This window comes from Pteropus alecto, unplaced genomic scaffold (genome assembly GCF_000325575.1).
Source record: "Pteropus alecto unplaced genomic scaffold, ASM32557v1 scaffold155, whole genome shotgun sequence".
Classification (NCBI taxonomy): domain Eukaryota; kingdom Metazoa; phylum Chordata; class Mammalia; order Chiroptera; family Pteropodidae; genus Pteropus; species Pteropus alecto.
The window spans coordinates 8349069-8375085 of NW_006438113.1; the positions used below are offsets into that span (position 1 = coordinate 8349069).

Here is a 26017-nt window from a genome sequence, read left to right on the forward strand (position 1 = left end):
TTTTTGGCTACTCCATTTTTTTTTTTTTTTTCTTTCCTCTATGCCAAAGGGTACGCCATTAAGTCGGGCTGATTTAAGGGCCGTCAACATCAACCTCTGTGACATGTGCGTTATCCTGTCAGCCAATCAGAATAATATTGATGATACTTCGCTGCAGGACAAGGAATGCATCTTGGCGTCACTCAACATCAAATCTATGCAGTTTGATGACAGCATTGGGGTCTTGCAGGCTAATTCCCAAGGTAAGGACAGCCTGTAATACTTTTCTCCTGTGCCTACAGGGGACAGGGGCTGGCAAGAGGGATATCCTTCACTCAGTAATTCAAAGAGGCTCACATCAGCCTGCCTGGCAGTGAAACCTGCGGTCACTGCGATGGCTTTCAAAGGGGCATCTGCTGCTTCTTGCCATCCCAGGGAGCAGGCTTAAGACCTGAACACCCACACTCAGAACAAGCTGCCTTCCCAGAGAATAAACCAGCCTTTAAATTGCCCCACCTCAGCCTTCACAAACAGTGATGTTATGACTAGGGTCACCAACTAGGTGTCAGAGCACTGAAAAGATGCTGGCTGAACAATTCTCATCGTTTCTCCCAGAATATATCTTTGCCATTGACCTGTGTTAAGCTTTGCCATTGTTATAACTGCATGATGGTGTTAAGTTTTACATTGTTAAATGCTGACCAAGGGATGGTGATCTCAGGAGACTAGGGACCATATAGACACTAAAAGTCATTTAGCAAGAGGTGAGGCCCATCAGCCCATTCTCTATAGGAGGCACAACAGCACTAAATGACACACATCTGCCATCTCTGCTGTACCATAGTCTTCCCTGTCATTTTCTCTGGATCCTGGGCAGATAGCTACAAGTAAAGATGTCATGTAGGAGTCTCTGAGAGGCAGCACAGCAAAAACCTTGTAACAAATAACCTCACTAATCAGGGCCTTGGCAAGATAGGATATGAAACATTTTCCCTTGAGTAAGACCTCAGTGTAGGCTTGCCATGAACTGTAAGATCATTATCATATGTGATCTACTGGATGGGTGGAATTGGGTGCCTAATGGGGGCCTGACATCATTCCAGGATCAAAGGTAGAGGGAGCACAGCCTATGGAAACTATAGCTGCTGAGATATAAACGCCATCTTATTGACGTGATAAAGCTTGCAATCTAAACCTGTGTGCTACGTTATCTTTTGTCAGCTCAGCATCATCACCACTTCTTTCTAACATCCACTTGACATTGCATTGAAACCAGGAACAATAGTTCCTAGAATCCTCTTCTTTGCTCGGTTCTGGGCTGGAGTCTGCCAATGAGAGAGGGGCCCAGGGAGAGATTTGGAGACGGGAAGAGAAAAAGAGGCCTCAATTCTCTGGAGGCAGCTGCAGCTGGACCCTGAGCAGATGTGAGATGTAAAGCGGCTCTCAAGGGAGCTTTCTGAGAACCAATGGCTTTGCTGCTAGGGACTGAAATGGAGTGTGGGCTTCTCCAGAGGTCTGAAATTCACAGCAACTTCTGGTGAAAGCTCAGGAGAACCTTCCACTTGGTGTTGTATGTGAAATGGCTGGCCTCTTTGATCTGCTTCTACAGCCCTTCCAATAGTGGTGTCGACCTTTGATTTTCTTCATGCTTGAAATAGAGTGGCTTCTATTCTTGACATAACCCTGACTGATACAGCCTGAAGCCCAGTTTTGACCTCTCCATTCCACTATCTTCTCCCTCCCCTTAAAATCTAAGTCGTGGTATCTACTTGCTCAGCCAGGCCTGCAGAGCAGGGCAATATGTCATGTCTATAAGAGAGAGCTTTTACCTACCCAGCTGTATTCTGGGGAGGTAGAGCCTGCTTCCTACATTGCCTGCTCATAGGTGTCAAAGGGTGTGAGGAGACAGTAAGCTGGCCTCCTAGGAGTTGAAAGAGGCAAACTCGCATTTAGTTTCTGCCTTCAAGCACTTGTTCTTGAATGTGGGTCCTTCTACCCCTGCCCCAGACGTACTGGGTAGGAATCTGCGTTCTAACAGGGTCCCCCAAGTGACTCATTGCACTGTTTTAAGGTACAATAAATCTTCACTCTAATAAAACTGGGTCCAGTGAACATGCTGATCAGATGCCCCTCTTATCCTGGCAGGGACTAGCGAGGGAAAGGAAAGAAGTGACAGCAGAAGTGCTCGCTGCGGGTCGAGGCGGGACCGAGCAGGAGGGGCTGGAAAACACTCCTTTCTCCCAACATGCTTATTTCCTCCCAATTCAGTAATTGCGATTTTTGAGGTCCATGGATAAGAATCTTAACGTATAATTCCATCATACAGTTGACCCTTCAACAACATGGGTTTGAACCGCATGGGTCACTTTTACATGAATTTTTTATTTCAGTAAATATGTACAGTACTGTAAGTGTATTTGCTCTTGTGATTTGCTTAATATTTTATTTTTTTCTAGCTTACTTTTATTGTAAGAATACAGTATATAACAGGGGTCCCTAACTCTCAGGCCACAGAACAGCACCCAGGCCGTGACCTGTTAGGAACTGGAGTCCACAGCAGGAGGTGAGCGGCTGGCAGTGAGCTAAGCTTCATCTGTGTTTGCACCCGCTCCCCAGCGCTAGCATCACCATCTCAGCTCCACTTCAGATCATCGGGCATTAGATTTTCATAGGAGCACCGGTCTCTGATCCCAAAAAGGTTGGGGACCTCTGGTATATAATATATATAACATGTAAAATATGTCAATTGACTGTTTGTTATGGGTAAGGCTCCTGGGCAGTAGTAGGCTATTAGTAGTCAAGTTTTGGGGGAATCAGAAGTTATCCATGGAATTTCAACTGCTTGGGATAGGTGCCCCTAACCCCTGCGTTGTTCAGTGTTCAACTCTATATACATATGACATCGCTATTTTTACCACCTCTCATAAGCCTTATCCCAGCCTCGCAGATCTTCTGTGATGGCCAAACTAAAAAATGCTCCCCTCCCCTCTGCAGATACCCACCCAAAGCTCAGAAGCCTTGTTTATTGTTTTTACCATAAGAATAAGCAGGAAAAAAAGTTTGGGTAGAAGATAAGGAAGAAAGGGAAAGGGAACTCATTTTTCCTGCAAAGAAGAAGAAGAAAAAGAAGAAGAAGAAGAAGGAGGAGGAGCAGAAGAAGAAGAAGAAGAGGAGGAGGAGGAGGAGGAGAAGGGCACTCCTTCTTTTGTATGCACACACACACACACACACACACACACACACACACACACGCACGCACACACAAAGAAGGCAGAGGATGTATTCTGTGGTGGTTTTCTTAGACTCCTGGCCAACAGTGGAGTGAAACGTGTGCCCCCCAGTAGGGAGCAAGCAGTCTGTTCTGCTCTCAGTGAGAGACTACAGAAGCTGTCAGCTCACTGAGCCCATATTTCCCTCATTTTCTTATGATGTCTACTTCTCTCTTGTCCTTGGTTTCTGACACTCTTCTCTGGTGATACTCTGAGCTTCCAAAAGGCAATGGTTTGCGGTTGATCAACAGGGGAAATCACTTCCTTGATGAGCAAGCACTATAAGCTCATGAACGCTGGCTGCTCACCATGCAGCCCACCGCTCAGGTTCATCCCAGCTTGTGGGGCCAGATGGGTGAGCTGAGTTTCTCTGCCACTGTCCCTTCTTGAGACCCTTTTGACCAACTGGAATGCTCACTGGCCTCGGATACTTTTATTCCCTTCACCTGGACATTTGGCACAACCATGCTTCAAGTAGATTAGAATTACAGAGTACAAAATGGATTTTGTGTTACTCTTTTCATTTTGGGAGACAAACCTGACATCCCTTGAGTGATAACTACATAGATTTCTGGCCACTGCCATCCAGTTGTCCTCACTATTTATTCTGTAGTCCTTATAAAACCCCGTCCTTTGCTTTGTCCTGAGAGCTACATTACCACCTCTCCAGAAGGCAGCAGTACAGAAATGTGGACTCAGGAGAGATGTGTGTGTCCATGTCTTGGGCCAGAGTATTCATACATCTTTATGGAAAGTTTCTCTATCATGATACAATGTAACATGAACGATGTGCCTTAACATTGAGAAGGTAGAGTCCCCACTGGGATTTGTGTTTAGACACTTGCCACTGTGTGTTACTTGGTCTCCTAGACTAACAAAACATCTTTTCTCTTTTCTCTTCACGTTCCTTTTGGTGTCACTGTTTTAGCCTAGATGGTGTCGGAACTGACCCAGCTTAGAAATTCTGGACCCGAAACTTTCTAAAATGATCTAAGATGTGATGGCTGGTTGTCAAAAACAATTACAGAGAAAGGTGGCTTACCCTATGTTGGATGGTATATGTGATGTGACAGTTGGGTCTATGAGATGCAGTTTTCATATATAGTGGGCATGACTGCAGTGACAAATATATAAAGCAGGTGAAGGCTCTTCTTGCTGGTCAGCAAACATCAGCTCAGAACCACTTTACAGCTCTTTACCAGCAACTAAGTGCCTTTATTTACAGAGCGCCTGTCACTTCTCTTTGGCTGGAGAGCTGGTGTATTATTTAGCACACATTTATCTGGGGAAAACATTTCAATTTAAATCAGCTGGTACAACAGTGGCTCTTGCCAGACCGTTTCCCTATGGTTCTAAAACACAAGAACAGAGTCTGATCTTGGAAGGGAGGGTGAACAGAGGGAGGAAGGGTCCATTCTCAGAGAACCGCTTGAGTCAGTACCTTTAAAAAAGGAGCATGTGATTGAGCTTCCCATTATGCTTTCATAGCAAGGTGTGAAAGGAGCATCTTATAGTTTCTTCCTGCTTAACTTTCCAGCAAGGGTAACTTGTAAAGGAAAGAAAGAGGAATAAATGAGTGCTCACTATGTACCAGGCACTATAAAGGCTCAGGACACAAAGATGAGAGGGATTCAGCCTCTCACTATCCTTGAGGGTTTCAGGTAAGTGGAGAAGGCACCCCAATAAACAGTTACAGTGCAATGAAACAAGGATCAGACGAGGAAAACAGGAACACAGAGCCTCTTCATTTTATATATTTCAATGAGTTGAGAAGGCTTCCAAGAAGAGCTGACATTGGTGGATGGGTTGATACATATGGCTATTGAGCACTTCAGTGTGGCAGAATGACTGAGGAATAGGCTTTTCCCTTTTATTTAATTTTAATATATTTAAATCTAAATAGTGGCATGTGGCTAGCAACTACCATATTGGACAGCACAGGCCTAGAGCATAGGCTTGTCGCCTTGCTAAGGGTCAGGATTTATAAGAAGATGACGATTAAATTCATCTTTAAAAAGGTAATGGCAAAAAATATGAGCATGGTTTAGAGGTGGAAAAAGAAGGTGACATGAGCTATGTGAGAAGACCACTGCAGTGAGCTAGAAGGGATGGGATGAGGGCTGACACTGCAGCTTTAGTGATGTCAGTAGCTAGGGCAAGACAGCCGTTGAGATGAATCTGAAACAGAAGAGACAGCCATTGAAGACCAGTTGGATGGGAAAGAGGTGGACATGCACAAGGATGAGATGTTGGGAATAAGTTTGAGTTTTGAGTAGATGTAAAAGCAATCAAGTAAGCAGAAGACCCAGGAGGAGAAATAGGATTGGGGCAAAGCAAAAGGTAAAAACTTTGGTCTTGCTCCATTTGTGTTGTAATATCTCCAACAAGAAATAAGAACATGAGGCTATAGGGATAAAGTTAGGTTTGAAGCTATAGACTCAGAAGTCATTGGTGATAGACAGTATAGAGACCTCAAGGGTGGCTATTTCCCAGGGAGACAAGTCAGAGCAACTAAGAGAAAAAGGCCAAACATGGGACCTTGGGAAACATCAATATTGATAGGACAAACAGAGGGAAAAAATCAGTGAAAGGGGCTGAGGGCAAAGATTTAAGGAAGTCAGAGTAGGTGGTATGAAAGATCAAGGAGAAGGGAGGTGAATAAATTCCATATTGGCAATCTAGAACGTATCCTAATTATTCGTCAATGTGCATGTTTTCTTGAGTAGGCTGTGGGCTCTTTAAGAGGTGAGGACTCTTCCCTATCTTGTTCATCTTTATGTCCCTAGTGGCTCTAGCACAGGATCTGACAGAGTTAGCATGCAATAAGAATCTGTTGAGCTGAACTGACTTGAAAGGAAATGATGTTTAGCACTGTCAGATACTACAGAAAAGTCAAGTAGATGAGGGCCAGCCTAAAAGAGGCAATGGTGCATTTGACCCTCGGGAAGTTGTTGATGGCCTTAGCAAGAACAGTTGAGCAGCCTGCTACCAGTAGAAACTGGCATTCAGGGGTCTGAAATGTTAATGGAAGATGAGAATTGGAGACCACATATTGCTTGCTAAGTGCTGATAGGGAGAGAAATAGAATATTTCTGAGGATCTTGTCAAAGAAAAGATATTTTTTTCTTTTAGAACAGGGAGAGATAGAGCATATTTGTTGGCTGCAATAGACTGGGGTGAATGAACTCCCAAAGAGGGAAAGTTTGAAGCTGCAGGAGAGGGTTGTTAAATGTTCGCGAGAAGAACAGAGAAGAGCAGGAAATGATGTGGCCTTAAAAAGGAGAAGAAGTGACACTTGTTTCTTGGAGACAGAAGGCTGGCTGGAAGGATGACACTGGAGGAAGCTCAGTTGGATGACTTCCACTGTCTTCATAAAGCAACCAGTTTGGTTTTCCTTGAGGAGTTAAGGGAGTGGGACAGGTGGGCCAGGAAACCGATAGCAATAAACGCTGAGAGCAGACATTGTGGGAAACATGGAAGGGAGATGACTGGAGTTAGGCGCAAGCACGAGTGAGCATTGGTGAGGACCAGCGGAAGTTGGAACCGTGAAGGTGTAAAGAGGCCGGTCAGCACAACCCTGCAATTTTCAATGCAGTGCTTAGCAGAAAGAGCCGAGAAAGTAGAAATTAGTTTTTGCTCAGAATGGAGATTCGGAGGAGGCAAAGGACTCTATGGTGCTATTGAAAGAATATAAAAATGAATGGCCATCGAGTCTAAGATAGTAGAGGGAGAAGTCAAACCAGAGTTGGGGCATATAGACTGAGAAGCCAAAAATGAAGCAAGAAATGTGTCCCTGTGAGGTCAAAGGACAAGAAAGTGGTATAAGGGGGTGGAAGAGCTAGAAGGTAGGAGGTTTGATCAGAGAGAGGAATATGTGATGGACTCAGAGAGTGAAATATTCCTTGCAGAGCCAGAACAGAGCTTGGTGCTATTCCACTGAAAAGAGTTCTTCTCCATGAGGACTCCAAGCCCAAAGCAGAGCCCATCTGAACCCCATAACCGCTACCACCACCATCACTACCACCATGATCAACAACCGTAACAATAACTAGTGCTTCATGAACATTTGCTGCTATTATGTGGTAGTATATTTCAGCAATCAAGATAATATCCATTTCTTAGAACACTAATTTTCACAGTTGACTGCATATTATGATCATCTAAGAAACTTTAAAAAATATTGATGTCTGGGTTGCACCTCAGCAATTGTGATTTAACTGGTCTGGGTGCAATCTGGGCATCAGGAGACTTACAAGCTCCCAAGTGAGTTCCCTGTGCAGCCAGGGCTGAGAACCGCCACCCTAGGCAGTCTTCAGAAGAGGTATCCTAGGTAAGGAATCCTAGGTTATTATTTCGATTACAAAGAAAAGGAAACAGACTTAGAGAAGTTACGTAATTTTAACCTGGGTTTCCTGGGAATTCTAACCTTTAAACCATTTTGCTTCTTTAGCATAATCCTGTTGGCTTGATTTGTTCGTTGGCCTTCTTCCCTTCACATTTATGGACAGTCATTAGCTTTCCCAAGACTGAAAAGCCTGAAGTGGAGATAAAAAGGGATAGTGAAATGTGGTGGAGACACCAGGCTCTGCTTTCTAACTGGCTGTATTTGTCAGTCTTTTCTCATATGTCTCAAGGTGAAAAGTAAAGGATGCTAATTGCCCCGTGAACAGGCTTTCTTCCTGACCGCAGCTTTTGGAAGGTGGCAGAGCTGAGATCCAGCACTATGCTGCCATTAAACAGCAACATTGCTCACCCCCAAAGCCAGCAGCATGCTCCCCTCAGAGCCTGGCTCTCTTTAAGAAGATGGAGTGTGTATTTTACAACGTCTAGACTGAATTTAGATGTTGGTTTTAAGATTCCTCTGTTGTTCCCTTTCCTGTTAAATGTTCTGCATTCATCTGATTCGTACAATCCATCCTGAAGGTGTCAATCCAATTCCATAAATACTTATTAAGCACCTGTCGTGTGCCCAAACTGTGCATGCCAGGCATTGCGGGGGAGGCAGGGGTCATAAAGGACGTTCCTGGTCCCTGCGACCTCCCATGCAAATGTATAACCCTGCTTCAGAATGCTGGTTTATTACTATGAGAGAATTATAATCTATGGAGGCTAACATTGAGGAGAGGAAGAGAAAGAGTGGTTTTGGAAGAAACTGAAAAAATGCATAAGACTTCAGCTGGTGGAAACAAATAGATCTGGGTGCAGTCAGAAGAACAGAAGTCAGGGGGCAGAGGTACATGGGGACTGTTTGAAGGATAGAAGTGAGTATAATTTGGCTGGAATATAGGGTGGTATAAGACAGCAGGGACACATGAGGCTGAAATGTGTGTTGGGCACTGAGGAATTTTTTTTTCTTTTTTTGAGTTAGGAAGCTGTAAATAATTTTTTATGGGTGTCTGAGTTAGGAAGCAGTAAATAATTCAGTGGGCACTGGGGAGCTATGGAAGGTTTCAAAGCAAGAGAGTAATGGGATTGGACCTGAGCTTTAGGGAGATTGATCTGGCAGCCCTGTGAAGCATTGTTTGGGGCGGGGATGAAGAGGATTCAGGGACACCAGGTAGGGGCCGTGGTTATCCAGAAAGAGAGCAGGAACTTTGAAATGGAGAAAGAACAAGAGGTTCTAATGTGCGACACGGTAAATGTAAAACAGACTGTGTGAACGTGAGCTTCCTTCTCAGCGATGGAGGACAGTGGGGCAGCTCATAGGAAGAGGCCTGCAGAGTGGCAGGACCGGATATGGAAGAAAGTAGTGTTGCTAGTGTTGGGTTTTAGTCATGGTTCATTTCCACGCAGACGTGGTGGAAAATCCAGGTGGGCATGAAAAGCAGATGAGTGGAATGAAGTCCTGAATTCAGGAGAGGGTCAGAGTTAGAGTTCTGTCCCACTGTGCATGCGCTAGGAGCAGACGCGAGCCTCCGGAGGGAGGAACGACAGAAGACAGTTGAAGGACAGAAGTCGGAGGAGCATCTTAGAAAAGGGCAGAGGGAACCATTGGTAGAAACTGGGACCCACAAGCTAAGCTGCATTCCTGATGTCCCCAGAAAGGGAAAAATATATTTCCCAACCCAGGACATATGTCCACTGTGTTCTTTTCCTTGCCTCCCCTAAATTTATTTTTCTATATTCTATGTCTCGTTATAACCATAAAAACATGTTTTTTTAACATGTATGGTAGCTCATACACCCCAACAGGCACACACAAGCATACATGTATGCACACACATGCTCATGTAGGGTCCCTCCAGGCTTCATGACCCTCAGCCACAGTTACACTGAATGATGTCCACATATAAATGGACGCTCTCCTTTGTACATTTCAACAAAGGTCAAGAGCCTCGAGCAGGGAATGACATTGTACGTGGAAGTGTGGCCGTAGTCGTTGGGGAGACAGTATTAATTGAGGCACCCTAAAGTCTGAGGTAACTTTTACAGTTCCAGAGAAGAAATGTTGACTTCTGTTTGTCTTCAGGGAGACCACGTGGATTAAGACCTCTAAATTATTGGGTAACAGAAATCAGGATTGATTAGGCCCTTTCTAATCTGAAACTTTGGGACAAAACCCACAAGATGGAATGTAATAAAGACCACTGAGCATTAAGTTTCAAATAATCACTAAAGACAGTCTGCATAAACGTCACTGATGGAAGCATAATTTATTTTGAGTAGTGATTATTTCATTCTGGTTGGTCTGAGAGGGACTGTGTCAAGAGCAATGAAGATTTGAAGGGAGGAATTGACAAACACGAGAATGTCGCCAAGGGGAAATGCTCGGACAACATGTCACTTGCCAAGCAGTTGAACAGGGCTAGCGGGCTGAAAGGGCCATTTTATCTTCTGCTCCATTGGACAAAACCAGGAGCGATAGCTAATGATTAAGGAGAACCAGATTTTATTCCCACATAAGGAAGACATTTCCAGAACAGAATGGGCTGCCTAAAAATGCAGTGAGGGTCCTATCACCACATGTCCGTTTGCCAAAGGAAATTTACTGACGTGATCCTTGAGATGGGACGGAAATTGGATGGGATGAGTTCTCTGGTACTTTATAACTGAGGGTCTCTGGTATTTTCTTGATTTTTATGACATAGGGATCTGTGTTTTAGATGATCCAGATTCTTACTCCATTGGGAGAGCTATGGTGTTTGCTGGGATTGGGGTCATAATGGCTCTTTTAGTGGAAGCCTTCACATCCTTCTCGAATGGTACTGTTTTTGTGTCTAAGGTGGGGGAGTGGCCTGCGTTGGAGTGAGCAGCTGCACATCTGGTTTTTCCATTACTTTGACAGACCACCCCTATCTTCAACTCCCATGTCACCCTTCAACACCTGCCCTTCCCAGTTTTCTCCCTTCTTACACTCCCTCAAGCCTCGCTTCCCGCACACCCAGGTTGCTCTTCTCTTGCAAATATACCTATACACCTATCTTCACATACATTCTCCCTCCCTGAAATCAGACAAGCATTTTTTCAGCTGCTCGCATGTAACATTTCATTACCACAATATTCTCTCTCAATTCTGCAATGGTGGTGTGAGAGAAGCCATTTCTCTTTATACCCACCGAACGAACAAAGCTCAGTGCTAAAATATTTTTCTTCAGTTGTAACTGAAACTGCTATTGGCTTCAGTCCCAAAAACCAGAAAGACAATTATACTTAACTGTTTAGAGATTTATAAATACCACAGTGGAGTAGCCTCTAGGTAGTAACTTTAGATACCCAACCCAATAATTTTCTTTTATTGGTTTGTGATTTAGATCTTATTTTGAGTCCTCTATAATAAGAGTAGTACATTTCATTAAAAGAGCTTACTAAACAATAAAGAAAATCTGGCTTAGGGCTCCAAGCAGGTCTCAAGTACCGAGAGGGGCCGGCCCTGTTACATTTCTTCTGCGGACATCACAAGACAAATCTCAGAGCAGTGGTGCAGATGTATTTCTGCAAAGCAGCAATTGTAGCTGTTTTCTAAATGACTTCAACTTTTTCCTACACAGCGTATTTCACCACATGAGAGATTTTCTTAAGACAACCATTTACTATTCTGGTAATAGATTTCCAGTGAAGGAAACAGGGGAAAACAACAGCAACAACAACCACAATAGCTATAGCAAGAGACCAGGAAACCTGGACCACTTTCTTAACCTGCGGAGGATATGAGGCCCTTCGTAAATGAAGGTCTCCCTTGGGGAGTGGATGTGGGGAAGAAAAAGTAAAAATGGACAAAATAACTTTTTCTTTCCAACTGCATGCAGAGCAAAGTCACCTTCCCACTCGAGCTCTGCCCAACTTTGGATGACTGCAGTGAAAGGAAATGTTAGCTTCAAAGACGGAAAACAGATGTGGATTGGTGTTGGGGTTGGGCTGAACTCATTGTCCTAACATCAGGCTTTCATGAGCTGCTTCACTCCTTAAAACTTGTGTGCCTAGTTAAAGCTCCTTTTAAAAAATTATAATTACTTTTTTTTTTTTCAGGTGAGTCATGTATCAGGCACATTCATACACAATAGCTCATTTAATCTTTCTGTAACGTGCTGAGACAGAGGTTATTTATCTCCATTTTACAGGTGAGAAAACAGGGCTCAGGAAAATTCAGAAACTTGCCCAGAGTCACATAACTAGTCAAGAGAACATGGACTCGATCCTCAAACTCTCTGATTCTAAAGCCTGTGCTTTTCTCACCACATCAGTCAGTGCCATAAGACAGAACAAGGGTTATTGTGATGAGATCAGACCTGAATCTATATTTCCGCTTTTAAGGGTCATGGAAGCATGCCTAGAGACAAACATTCAGGGAAATGAATGCTCTCAAGACATGCCATTCCCACTCTTACACTGCTCCTTGCAAGGGTGGACGTTTGTTTTAAATGTTCTTGTCTTTGTGTGTCCCCATTTTATGTGGCCCTGGCCCTCCCCATTCCAACAGACACTAGGGTTCTCTTTATCTCAGTCTTCCTTGTGACAAACCTGGACAGACAAGAGAAGAGAGATATTGCTTCTTTTTTTTTTTTTTTGTCCAGAAACTTACAAAATATTTCCAGGTTTTATCTACTTATCCCATGCTCCAGGTAGAAGTTTCCATGGAAGGCAGTAGATGATAATAAATAGACTACCCCATCCCTCAAAGTCTAGGATTTCAAGTGGCATGTTACACTCAGAGAATGGTCCAGATAAATTGTCCTATGGAAGGAAATTGCAGATGTATAATTGGAAAAAGGTAGAAGAATTCTTGTAATCACATGGACTCTTTAAAGCCCCTGATGAGATTCCAGACAGGGACGGATTGGTTAACAGTTCTTTTTCTGAGCATCAGTTTGGTTTATACCCTTATGCCTGAGATTAGTGTCCTGCTTTTCCCATGTTCCATGCCATTCTGATGCTAATCAGATCCATAGGCAAACGCGATGTAGACATCACAATATAAGTAGTATGGTATAACTTAAATGCACGTATTTGACAATACTGGGTCTAGAATATTCCAGAATACCTTGCAAAATGCCAGGTGTGAATCATTTATAACTTCTGAGGTGTGAATTTAATCCACATGCTGTGAAGGCAGTATGCATGCCTCAAGCTAGCAAATGAGCCTAGACAACCATCCAATGCATTTTTGTCTTTATTCTTTTTTAAAATTATATTTAATTTAATTTTATTTTAGTTTCAGGTATACAGTACAATGGTTAGACATTTATATAATTTATAAAATGATCACCTCGATTACCCTAGCACCCATCTGGTACTACATGGAGCCATTACAATAATATTGACTATATTCCCTATTCTGTATTCTATATGCCTGTGGCTCTTTTGGAGCTACTAATTTGTACCTCTTCATCCCTTCACCTTTTTCACTCATTCTTTTATAGGCAAAAACTCATGTTAACTCCTAAAACCTTTTTTTTTTTTCTTAAAAATGGCCCTTGAAAAATACACCAACTGACTTATAAATGATTTTAGTTCTGGATTTATAGAACACATAGGGGTATGAATTGTCCTAAGTACTTCAATAAAATGTCCTGAGAGAAGTTATTCCTCAAATTCTAGATCAGTATCATAGTCATTGGGCATCCTGTTACGTATCTCCAGTAAAGATTTTCTACCAGATATTGTGTCACATGGATGTCACCACATGATGTGTTATGAGAAGGCAGAGGTTGCTTTGGGCTGGGGATGTTTTGCTGGGGGAGCTCCAGAGTAAGTGGATTTGAATTTGAAAGTAGGTATAATTATCCAGGCAGGTGGAAGAGACCAAGGCTGAGTGAGAGAAGGCACATAAACAGGAAAGTCCAAGTGTATTCATAGAGGGACCCTTGGCTATGTGTCCACTGATGATATAACTGAGGGGGCTAAAAGGTCTCAGGAAAATGATTACAAGTGAGGTCACTGTTCAGTTGGATAGGCCCTTAGAAGAAAGGCCTGTTCTGTTATCTTACTGACTTCCCCACTTTCATCAATGGTCAGAAATAAATGCTTAGCACAGCACTTTACACCTAGTAGTTGCTTAGTAGAGGTTTGTGGAGTGAGCAAATAAATGATTTAATCCTGGCATCTGTTGTTTGCAGCCTACTTTGTCTTCATTTGACCTCAAATAACATAAAGCAGTTTGATATGCTTATTAAATACTACATCTTTTCCTTCCAGGCTTCAGTCACTCTCTATTCACTGATAGCTGGACACTGGCAAGAGTTACAAAGATGGAAGATGTTGAACTTGTCAGTAAGAGCTGTGGTCAGACTTGTCCAAGCATTTTCTAGTATAACTCTTCACATCCTGTTAGCCTTTACTGATAGCTCCTGATTCTAAACCATTTATTGGTTTCATTCCAGGAACTATCGCACAATACCAGCCCAGGGCCTAAATCTGCTGTAGGATTGAGACCTACAATAGTTCAATAAAGGGCAGAAAACATCTCTACTTTCTGCTCCAGGAAGCTTTGAATGGTTCCTGGGAGCTTTTCTAGCCACATAGATATGGACACTCCTCTCAGCTGCAGACTAGCAAATGACACTCTCACACCTGGTCAGGAGAAATACAGTGGATAAGTTGTGTTGTTCTAGTTTATGATGGTGAATCACAACGGGGCTGTCAAAGTGACAACACAATCAATTGTGTAGGGTCAAAGAACCAGGTTTTCAGCCCTACTTCTGTGAAGTTATGTGTTATTAGACTCTGAATAAACACTCCATGATTTCATTTCTTCATCTATTAGGTGAAGATGTTAAAGTGGCCACACCTAAATACCCTGAGGAAGTGTGTGTGAATCCAGTGATGATGGCTGCAGAAGGGTTGATAAAACATCAAGGATTGTAGAAGTAGCACTTTGCCGTCAAGTTTAACCGTGGCACATGTGGGCTCTAGAACTAGCAGCTTGGGTTTGAATGCCAGCAATGTCACCTACTAAGCCTGGCACAACTGTTTAACCACTTTGCCCCTGAGTTTTCTCACTAAGAATACTGAGACTAATTGCACCTGGCTTATCAAATTTCTGGGAGTAGGAAATGAGATATAAGGCTTTCTCTAATCCATATTGTACCTTTACATGAGTCAGAAAAAGTCATTCCCTTCTCAAGACACTTTTATTCCATCCATTGACAAATTCTCTTATATACTGATTATATTTGAGCAATACATTTTTCTGCCATACTTCAGGAAAAATATGGTAATAAATATGCAAATATATCGTGTCCATGATATGAATGATACCCACTTAGATGAGCTGTTGTTCACTGCCCAACCATGCATGCCAGTCCTGAATGAATGGATAAAAGCAGTTAGTACCTAGGATGTACCTAGAGATCAAGCAATATTAACTTTTATTATTATTATTATTATTAGATAATCTTACCATTTTCTTTTATTTGGTCCCCCAAAATAACAAATAGTAAGTTGGTGTTATCCATTTGTACCTAGCAGCCAGAATTATTGTTGATTCTGCTTGTCAATATATATGCATAGCAAATAGATAATGATGGAAACGAAGACATCCTTGGGAATTGAGTAGTTCAGGTAACATAAACTTAAAAAAGCCTCCAGAGGAGTTGAGGAAGAACTGGTGCAGATCGAGTGACCACTAGGATTTTTCCTTCATAGACAGGCTAGTGTGGAACCACACAGTGGTTCTGCTCTATGAAGCAGAGAGGCTAGGCCACAGCCAGCTCGCTGACAGAAGACCTCATCATGTTCACTGTATGACAACTGGTTATGGCAAGAACCCTGAATTTTTGGAGAAATGACAGCAATCCAGAGTTGCTACTTTGCTATGGCAGAATAGGGTTCATGCTGTTCTAGCAAGATGACCAGTGGCACCTGGCTTCCCTCTTTGGCCTCTTTTTCCCTGAAAAAAAGTAATTTTGACCCTCAGTCAAGAGACTTGGGAAATTATTAGTTCTTAGTCTTGGATCCTTTTAAATAGCTAATAAATGATGGATTTTCTCTCTGGCCCTCCCTTTGCCTCCTCTAGATTTATGCAGAAATATACCTAGCTCAGTGGTTGTACCACCTTAGATGCACATTGCAATCAACTTTTAAATTGGTTATAGGAACTTTTAAAGCTTTCCATGCCCAAGCCACATCCCAGAGCAATTAAATTAAACCCTGGGTATAGGATGCAGGCATCAGAGATTCTGACCTGTAGCCCAAGGTGAGAAGCACAGTCCTAGCTTCATTTTTACGCAGAGTAACCATCTATGATGCTTTTACTTGAGCTGCTCATTCACTAAACTTAATTCTCCAGAGAACCGGCAGCCTCCAAAGGGTGATTGATTGCTGGGAAGTTTGGAAAGCATAAAATGGGTGTTATGAAAATGCAGGGTATATGAGAAATGAACTTTGGCTAATAAACTTCCAGGTTGTTCCCAACCTTGCACCATCCTGATCCAGAAAGAGCAGCGCAAATGAACCAGGGGGATGTGCATGCGAGGGATCAAGGCAAGTGGGTGCAGGTAGTACTCTGAATGCCTAATGGGCATAGGAAATGGAAGAATTTTGAAAATTAATCAGATCGTGGGTCTAAGGACAAGCAAGGAAGGTAAGTAATGAACATGTCAGGGTTGAAGTTTCACATTTAATCTATAAACCTACTTTTAATAGGCCCCATGTGATTATAAATTCATGGTGGCTTTCTATTTATTGGGATTATATGAGGTTGTTCCACATTTCTAAAGGAAGTCCAGGTGTGTGTCTTTGTTTATTTATTTATTTATTTGCATTTAGAGTAATGAAGAATTTTTAAAGGAAACCCTTCTTTTTAGGAGCATTAATTATATACCATGCAAGGAAGCAACCACCTCTGTATTATGAAATATTAAATCAAAAAGCCTCCCGCTCCATGATGTCCCACAGATAAACACAGCAGTATTTTGAAGCCCCTCTTGGAGCTGTTTTGCCTGCAAATTTATTGTTTTGTCTCCATTTTCAGAAAGCCCTGTTTTCTGTGAAGTATAGCACTCTAGGTAGTTTTTAAGGCGCAAAGTCCTCTGGAGTTGCCTGTGTCGGCAACAACTCTTATGTAGATGGCACACGAGGGATGGCGCGTTGATCGGCTCCTTTAAGATGACAAATGGGCAGAGAGTGTTATTGTCTTTGATTGCACGCCTTACATCATCTGTATGTAGGAATAAGAGTGTTATACTTTATCTTTAGCCATTTTATAAATATTTAAGTCTTTATAGTTGCCTAAAGATATTAAAGCATATTTTACAGTAGTCGGAATATAAATATTATATATAGCGTAAGATACCAAAGTAGTTTAATGAATTCATAATTTTCTGTTCACATTTATTGGAATGTGCTTTATGTTCCAAAAGTTCCATTTAAAGAATAAGATACCATTCTGCTTCCTGACAACACACCAATTGTTGGCGGATGTTTCGGGCGGGGTCTCAGTTCCAGTGTCTATAGAGGCTTTCATTAGGAAGCAGGGAGGCAGGAAGTCAGGGCCCTGGGATATATTTCTCAATCCCTACATTTCAAAATACATATAAATAACTTTTCGAATAAACAATTCTGGTGCTTATTTAAATCATAAAGCGTTCCAAATACAAAACTTTTTATAGCCCCTTTCCTCTATTTCAAGGAGATTAATTCAAAAAAACATAAGGACAATAGAGATGTGGTTTGTAATTTTCTTGTCCTCCCCACCCCACCCCCTTTTGCAAATAGGGACAAAGGCCTCGTTGGCCAGTACACAGCCTGAATCAGGGTATTGATTTGGACAGGGACTTCCTAGTGCACCCTGTACATTTCTCGCTAAGATAAAGAGTTTCAACTTGTTCTTTTATTTTACTAAATGCAATGGAGTGACAGAGAGAATATTACTGCACCTCTTTTCAATTTTCCAGTAAAATGTAAAGACTTTCCTCTTTAATATTTCACAAAGTTTCTCCAGCTCCCAGCGGGAGTCCATGCTGGGCAATGTTTGCTAATTACCAACAACAAAACTAGACATACAACGCTGGTAAATTACCTGACCCTTTCTATTTTAATGAGACAACAAGGATTTCGCGAAGTGATGTTGTTTCACTGGTTAATGGTGTCAGCAATGTTGTAATTGTGGGTTGAGACACATTAGCTGAACAACCACATGTAGAAAGGGCTTTCTCTCCACAAGCCCTTTGGAGACTAGAACCATATTATCATTAAGCCTTTGCCATTTGCATGCTGCTAATCACTTACTTTATTATCCCGCATATCCATTGTCTTTCTTTAATTGCTCTTTAAATTAAAATTAAAAATAGTTCTAAAGCCCACGATGGCTGGGATAGCATCTTGATTATGAAGATAACTTCAAGCAAATGGAACAACTGGTAACATATTGCCAGGATTATGAGAGAGTCCCACTGTTATGTACCATGCCTGCAGGCCCCAGGGGCCTAATTGTGGCGGTTTCTCTTCCTTTAGCCCTTACTGTTTGTTTAATAAATGGTTATTTATGGCCTTTTTGGCCATTATAGCAACTTTGGAGAAAGTACATCCTTCTCATTGGTTTGGACACTGAAATTTCATTCTCTCTGGGCAAAGGTTTAAAATTGAATTGAAAGACAGGATCTACATGAGAGCTTGTGAGGGCCTCTGAAGAGAGACCCTCTTGATTCTCCTTGTAGTTTATTCTGTAAGAGGTTACTTTTTAAATGTGAGGTCATGAAAGAGGTATAAACTTCTGCACTGAGAGGGATCTTAGAGTCATCCCCATTTTACAGATGAAGATACTGAGGACCAGAGCAGTTGCCATGACTATGATCACACAGCAGGAGATGAACCCAGATTGTCATTAGCGAGTGGAGTGGATGCAGGGCTCCTGGAGGGAGGATTGTGTCTTATGGGCTACTCCTGAGAGGGGAAACAATGTCATGTCTTGTGATATGCAAGCTGCATGGTTGCCGTGGTGCAGTGCATTTGGTATATGTCTCTTGCGTGCATGTATCAGTATATTTGTGGATATAAACTATGTGCCAGGATACTGGAAGAGAGGGCTGTGTCTTCCATTTCCTTTATTTAAAAAACTCATGGGTGACTGCAGTCATTCCTGAATGTTGAGGGATTAAACTCAGAATTATCATGGTTCTAATACTAAACATGATGCCTCAGAAAAAGAGCGATAGGTTTTCCAGAGCCAGAAGGGATTGAGGTATTGCCTTGTCTGCCTCGATTTTACAGATGAGAAAACCGAGTTTGGATAAGACATTGAATCCCTCTAAGTTCTCACGGGGAGTTAGGTCTGAAATCTATGATTTTTAATTCTCTGACCATTTCTCTTGTCAGCAGTACCAGTCTATTGTTGATATCCTCCTCCTCATCATCATCATAAATAAGTTAGTACTTCCCCCCCTTACCCCCTACTGCACCCGGTCTTCCTAGGTGGTCTCCCATCCAAGTAATAACCAGGCACGACCCTGCTTAGCTTCTGAGATCAGACAAGATCGGGTGTGTTCAGGTTGGCATGGCTGTAGACAATAAGTTAGTACTTTTAAAGTGTGTGCTTACTCTGTGCCAGGCACTGTTGTAAGCACTTTACCTGTATTATTTAACTTTTTAATCTTCATGACATATTACTCTCCCATTTTACAGATGAGGAGATTGAGCCACAAAATTTAAATAAATTGCCCAGATCATAAAACTAGAAATTGAACGAAGCAGCACTTAAACTCATACAGTTTAGCTCCAGAATTAAAGCTCTTACTCATGATGTTATGGCTCATTTCAGGTTATGGTCCAACGATATTGCTCATGGTATAAACAGAATTGCTCAAAATCAGACTAGCACCAATCAACCTCTTCTTTAATGAGAACTGTGTGTGTGTGTGTGTGTGTGTGTGCGCGCGCGCGTGCACATTTACACACGCATGTGTGTATGCCTGACCCCAAAGATCCCAGTTATATAGTCATCTGCCAGCATAATATAAATGCAGAAAAGCCTTTAAAACTTAAAAGAAAAAATGTACAGTGCTTTCTTTTCAAGGATGATCAAATGTTTGGAACCTTGGTTACTATCTTGGGCCAAGCGTTCTGTCTCTAGAACCTTTCAGAGACAGCTGGCGGAATGTTGTCGGTGATGCGATTCTGCTTTTCCTGAACTGCATGGCAATGCCTTGGATCACTTGACAAATCCATCCTTTACAGCTACTTAATTTTCTGTGCGCTTAGATATGGATGTTTTAGTTTGCTTACGATTTTGTAGCTCTGGTTTTTGCTACACTGGCCATTGATTCATACTAAACCAAACAACTGGGGCCCATTTGGCATTTGGTGTTTTAGATGTAAAAGGACATGACAAATGCTGAAAAACAAAGCCCATGGCACTGAGAACATAAAGAAACTGTTTATAATGTAAAGGTGGTTACATTTTCAGTCAATCTATCACTTTAATGAGCTCTTTGCATTTCTTTGATTAATGTTCACAAAGGGGGGAGAAAAAAATTGATGTAATGGAAACAAAATGATATGTATATAGTCTTGGCAGCACAAGGGAGGTTTCTGTGTGTTTTATTAGTATCCACTTCATATCACTGTCTTGCAGTGTATATGTCTACCTTTTCCCTGGCATAGTATGCCTCTAGTTTACTGGAAATATGACCCAGCATGAAAGAGGAGATCCTATATTAATGGCAAAACAGTCTTTGTCCTCTGGTGGTGGCAGCAAAAGGGAGGGTCCAGAACAGGAATTAAGAATTAATAATAATAACAGTAAAGAAAAAGCATACATACTCCATCCCATATTGAAATGAAGGATCCAATGAGTATTGAGATAAAAAAAAAAAAGGAGAACATAAAAGATACTTCAAAACCATTAAACATTAGTTTCTAGTAATCACTACACAAGTAGTAGTGATTTGTGCAGTTTAAGATAGTGAATAAAGGGAGTGGATTGATTCTTCATGAAGTAACTAAATGTGGGGAGAGAAATTAGTTAAGGCAGTCCTTCTGGAGAAGGTGACAGAGGGGCAGGAGCTGGGATGGGAGGGAAGAGAGTGGGCAGATTTTCTGAAGCAGGTAAGGTTTGGTTGGAGCAGGGATGAGAATCAGTGAGTGCCAGTCTTCTGTGATGCAAGCCAGCTCTGACTGCTCCTCCTCTCAGCCAAGTGCATGGTACCATAGATTCCCATGCGCTCTTTAGAGTTACATGAGCTCTCGGCACCCTTAGCTCTGAGATTGAGCAGCTCTTATAAAATGGTGGGAAGTTGAAATAGCAGAGAGGTGAGAACCCTGAAAACTCTTTTATGGTCTATTCTTCTAAAGCCCCTTGATCTGTAACTTCTGACTGGTCACTTCCATCCTAGAATCTTAGTTTCCTCAACTTCTAAAGAAAGTGGGTTCTCAAAATGACCTTTAGGATCCTTACAGTTCATCAAGGTAAGTCCATCCACTGTAACAACCAGCTGCTCTTAGCCCATAAAGATCACATAAGGTTCAAAGTTTCAGTTTTTTTTCTTCTATTAGTTTATAATTTTGGTAAATTTTTTTTCTTATTGCATAAATAAAATATTTTTTTAGAAAATTTAACAACGACATATAAGCAAAAAGAAGAAAATATTCATTCTCTATAATTTTACCATTCAAACATAAGAAAGTAGACACATTAGTTTTGTTTCTGTATATATAAATACTTTCCCCCTCAAAAATGGATTGTACATATTTTATGTGATCTGTGTTTGTCCACAGATATTTTATCATGGTCATTTTCCTACGTCATTAAATAATTTTCTGCATTTTTTAGTGGATGCATACTTAATAATCAATTTTCTAAATCCTAACATTCACATTGTTTTCTTTTTTTATGTGACTTTTTAAATTTTTACTAAATTTATTAGGGTGACATTGGTTAATAAATTTAACGTTTCAAGTGTACAGTTCTATAATATATAATCTGTATGCGTTCCAAGTGTACAATTCTATAATATATAATCTGTATATTGCAATGTGTGTTCGTCACCCAAAGCCAAATCTTTCATTGCTGTATAATTGAGCCCCCTTTACCGTCTTCTACCCCTGTACCCTTTTCCTCTGGTAACAATCATACTGTTGTCTGTCTCTGAGTTTTTGTTTGTCTTGTTTACTTATGTGTTGCTTTCTGTTTTATATCCCATATATGAGTGAAATCAGATGGTTCTTGACTTTTTCTATCTGGCTTACTTTGCTTAGTATGATTATCTCAAGATCCATCCCTGTTGTCGCCAAAGGTAGTATTTCATCTCTTCTTATGGCTGAGTAATATTCCATTGTATATATGTACCACTTCTTTTTTAAGTTGTGAGATAAATTAGGAGGGGGTAAAAAGCAACTGAGAAGTTGTGGAGAATTCACTGTGACACCATGAGCTCTTGGGCAAATGAAGACATTGCCAGGTTAATATTCGGTTTCTTTCCAAATCTGTAGTCTTAGTTGTATTTAAGTTGTGACTAGCTTTGTCTTTTTTTCCTTCCTTCCTTCCTTCTTTCTTCCTTCTTTCCTTCCTTCTTTCCTTCTTTTTTCCCCACCTCCCTCCCCTCCTGTTTCATGTGTGTGAGACTTGTCTAAGTGCTGAATGTATCTTATGAAATTTATGGGCAAATAACTGTAGAGGACTTTGATTGGTTGGTTTAGTTCAAATCAAAAACTCAAACTCTAAACAAGATGAGATACTCTACTCAGGGGGTAGAACCAGCTTCCCAAGGCATTCCTCAAAGACAGTCTCTAGAAAACAGGACTGTTAAATGTATCAATGTTACTTATTATAAATTAAGAAATGGAGGGGTGGGATAGTGGCTCAAGTCTTGTTCTTGGGCACTGGAAGTGAACAAAAATCTTCAAATGAAGATATAGTCACTTGTTTCAATAGAAAATCAGACATGCATGAGACATTTCACCAAGAAATGTTGCTGTACTATTTGGGTCATTTTGGTTGCAAGAGATAGAAATCAAGCTCAAAAAGGCTTAAGTATAGAGGGAGTCATTTACCTGGGGTGCTTCCAGCTTAGGCACTTTTCAGCCCAGGAGCTTGAATGATGTTAGAGCTCTGTGTAATTCTCTTTACCTCTTTATTCACTTGCCCATGGTGGGCTAAATGGTCACCAGCAGCCCCATCCTTACATCCTTCTGGCTTTGCATCTGCAGTATCTTTAATATCTTTCATATAAGGTCCTGAGGAGATCACAGATTGGCCCCAGTTTGGAGTACAGGCCCGTCTCTAAACTAGACACGTGGCCAGGATGTTGGGGACCGACTATTTTGCTGTAAAATCAGACTATCTTGCTTCATGTTGCCATCCTGTGGCCAGGGTGGGGACAGGGTTGTTCCCCACACCACCACCACCACCAAACACTGTGGAATGGATGCCTCATGTAGACAAGGAGTTAAAGCGGGACAGATAACAAGTATCAACTATCCTGGCTCTGCCACCAACTGGCTCCGTGACTTTAGATACAATAATTTCACTGCTCTGAGCCTCAGTTTCATCACCTGTAAAATGGAGAGATCGATTTGAGGATTTCAAAATCTCTTGCATCTCTAATGTAGAATGATTGGTAAAGAAGTAAAAGAGACCCAATGATATGTTTTAAGTTTTTCAGAATTGCCTATTTACATGGTTTCTAAGCTCTGTCTTTAGGCTCTGGGTAGGGGATAGTTATCAGCTCTAAGCACATGGGTTATTTGAGTAAAGCAGATAACAGTTGAAATTGGCAGAGAAATTCCCTTTACATTGACCTCTACCATCATGTTGGGGGCTCCTAAGTGAAAAGCGGTCAGTTGGGCAGTGTAGGGGGAAGCTGCTTCTTTGGTAAGTAGTCATATTTTATTGAGTCAGCACTGGTCAGTTGCCTGGCTTTCATGATTCAGGGCTCAAAATTTGCAGAAAGCCCCTGAAAACTACTATGAAAAAAATATTATAAGGTTAAATTGAGGTTTTTCTGTGGCCAGATTTCTCTTGCAGACTTTTCCAAAAATCTCTTTCTCAAACCAAGCTTTTACAGGTGGATTCCACCCCACTCCACCCCACCATACACACACACACACACACACACATACGCACACACAAGTTAGAAAGCAGTGTGCTTGTATACATGGAATTTTCTTTACTTCAGCTGCTGAAGAATTTGTTGGAATACATACTGCAAAATGACTGCTGTGGCTATTACTGTACTTGCTCAGGGGAGCTATTCAAATGCCTCATTTATTGGAGCTTAATAGATTAAAAGTCCAAATTGAGTCTCATGATATAAGCCTAATCAAGTTCTAATCTGCATAATTTTCCCATAAGCAGCAATGGGAAATTTGGATAATTTATGTTTCAGCAGTTGCCAATCATGTGTTAAATGGCATTGTTGCATTTACTTATCAAAATATTTTTATTGATCTTCACTTCATCTGACATTTGGCTTTGGGATTTTTTTTCCTGACATTAACAGGAAATTTAATTCATCTCATAGATGATGTCATATGAAATGTTTCTCTTGATTTTAACGTGTCTTTATAGATCATTTTTAACAGTGATCTTTCCGTTTTACAACTTCGTATTGAATACCTGTCTCAGCAAACCTAGATGACTCGGCCTAATTTATTTCCCTAGTTTCACATAGCATATGGATTTCTAACCATCATTTATATGCACACAATAAAAGATAATTTGGCCCACCATTTAGACCAATTTCTTTATGTTAAGTCTATGAGGTTGGGGGAAGCACTTACCTCCGTTCCTCCATCTATTCTAGGGGAGATGATTGATGAGAATTTCCATCTCCCTCTCTCCCAGCAAAGGCTTGGGGATTTAACTAGGGAAGATTTAGAAAGTACTTTGTGTTTTCCTCCATGGAAAAGTACTGTAATAAAGCATTTATTATATATACTGAGTTGTGCATACTACCAAACAAAAGCAAGTTAAGCATAACTACAATGGGTCCCCATTGTTATCTACTATTGTTTAAAAGTGAAAACAATAAAAGAGTAAGACTGGCTCCGGCCTCAAACTTGCCTGCCAGGGTCGGTACGTGAAAAGTATAGATCGTCACACACAGACGGAAGGCAGCATGGGCTCTGGTCAGGCTGCCTGGCTGTAGCTCTCAGATCTGCTACTACTCATCAGCTGAGTATGCTTGAGAAAGTTTTTTGACTGCTCTGAATTTTATTTTTCATATCTACAAAATGGGAATATTAACAGTTCCTACACTCATAGGGTTGTTGTGATGAATAAACGAGGTGGGCCCATGAAAATCCTAGTACAGCTCTGCCATATGCTAAGAAGCAATATGGCATTGTGGTTTAGAGGAGACTCTGGAGCCAGTTTATTCGGGTTGAATTCTAATTCCTAGATGTATGCCTCGGAGCAAAATGCTTACCTTTACTGTGCTGGTTCCTCATCTGTTAAATAGCAGTATCTGCATAGGATGGTTTTGAGAACTAAAGTAATTCAGAATTTAGTACATAGTAAGCAATCAATAAATGTTGGCTATTTTTTTTTCCTTGAGGTTCAACTTAAGCCTGCCTACTTCATTCTCAATTATCTTAATCGGTCTAGACCTCGAATGTCCTTGCATTTCCATTAAGTTCCATAAGGACTATGACATCTAATGTTTTTCATTTTCTAATGCGCTCGTGTCTGCGTTACCCTGGAACCTTTTTCTAGCTATTTCCTCTGAGCCGCAGCCTTTCTTCACTTGCAACCACATGGTGCCTCTTAGATGCTATGCGTGTGTGCGTGCATGCAGCAGGTACCCAAAACAATTAATAAAACTGAAACCTTGGTGATCTCCTTGTTATCTTGGTATGTCTTCTCCTTGCACTTCTTGGGAACAGGTCAAATATTTATATTAAATTCTTTGATTCAAAGCCATCCTAATTGAAATGCCCTTGTCTAATTTAAATAAAGGTGACTTAACCTTTTAACAACTTCCCTGGCAGAGGCTGAGTGCTGCCAACCTCTGGAATAACCGATATCATGAAAAGAACATCAGACACGACTAATTTCATTCACCTGAACCCAAGAGTAACGCATATGATCAAGAATACAAATGCCGAAAAAGACTGGGGAGAGTCGTGAAAAACATTTTAGGAGCCTGAGAAACAAAAAAGGAACGTGTGAGCCCCTAAATAATGAAGGAAGTGGGAGATTAGCTCTAGAACAGAAGACTCCAGAGAGAATCTTTAGTTGCTATAAGGAATTAAGAACCTTTCATACATGAAGACTGACAACCAGTTTTTCAATGTACCTAAAGAGAATCCTAGCTATCTCCATATTAAAAATCCTCCTACCTTAAATATTTTGAATTGTATTTTTATCACTGAATGGATCTGATTATTTCTTCCTTCCT

General features: G+C 41.2%; 1 protein-coding gene and 1 pseudogene across 5 annotated transcripts in view; one reads left to right on the forward strand and one right to left on the reverse strand.

Moving 5' to 3' along the window:
* Nucleotides 1-26017, forward strand: part of KCNMA1 (potassium calcium-activated channel subfamily M alpha 1) — a 686137-nt gene that overhangs the window by 619410 nt on the left and 40710 nt on the right. For all 5 annotated transcript variants that reach the window (XM_025049379.1, XM_025049381.1, XM_025049380.1 and 2 more), the window contains one exon: nucleotides 50-242. In XM_025049379.1, the coding sequence (XP_024905147.1) occupies nucleotides 50-242 (193 nt within the window). The remainder of the gene's footprint in view (nucleotides 1-49; nucleotides 243-26017) is intronic.
* LOC112482752 lies at nucleotides 19070-19188 on the reverse strand (annotated as a pseudogene).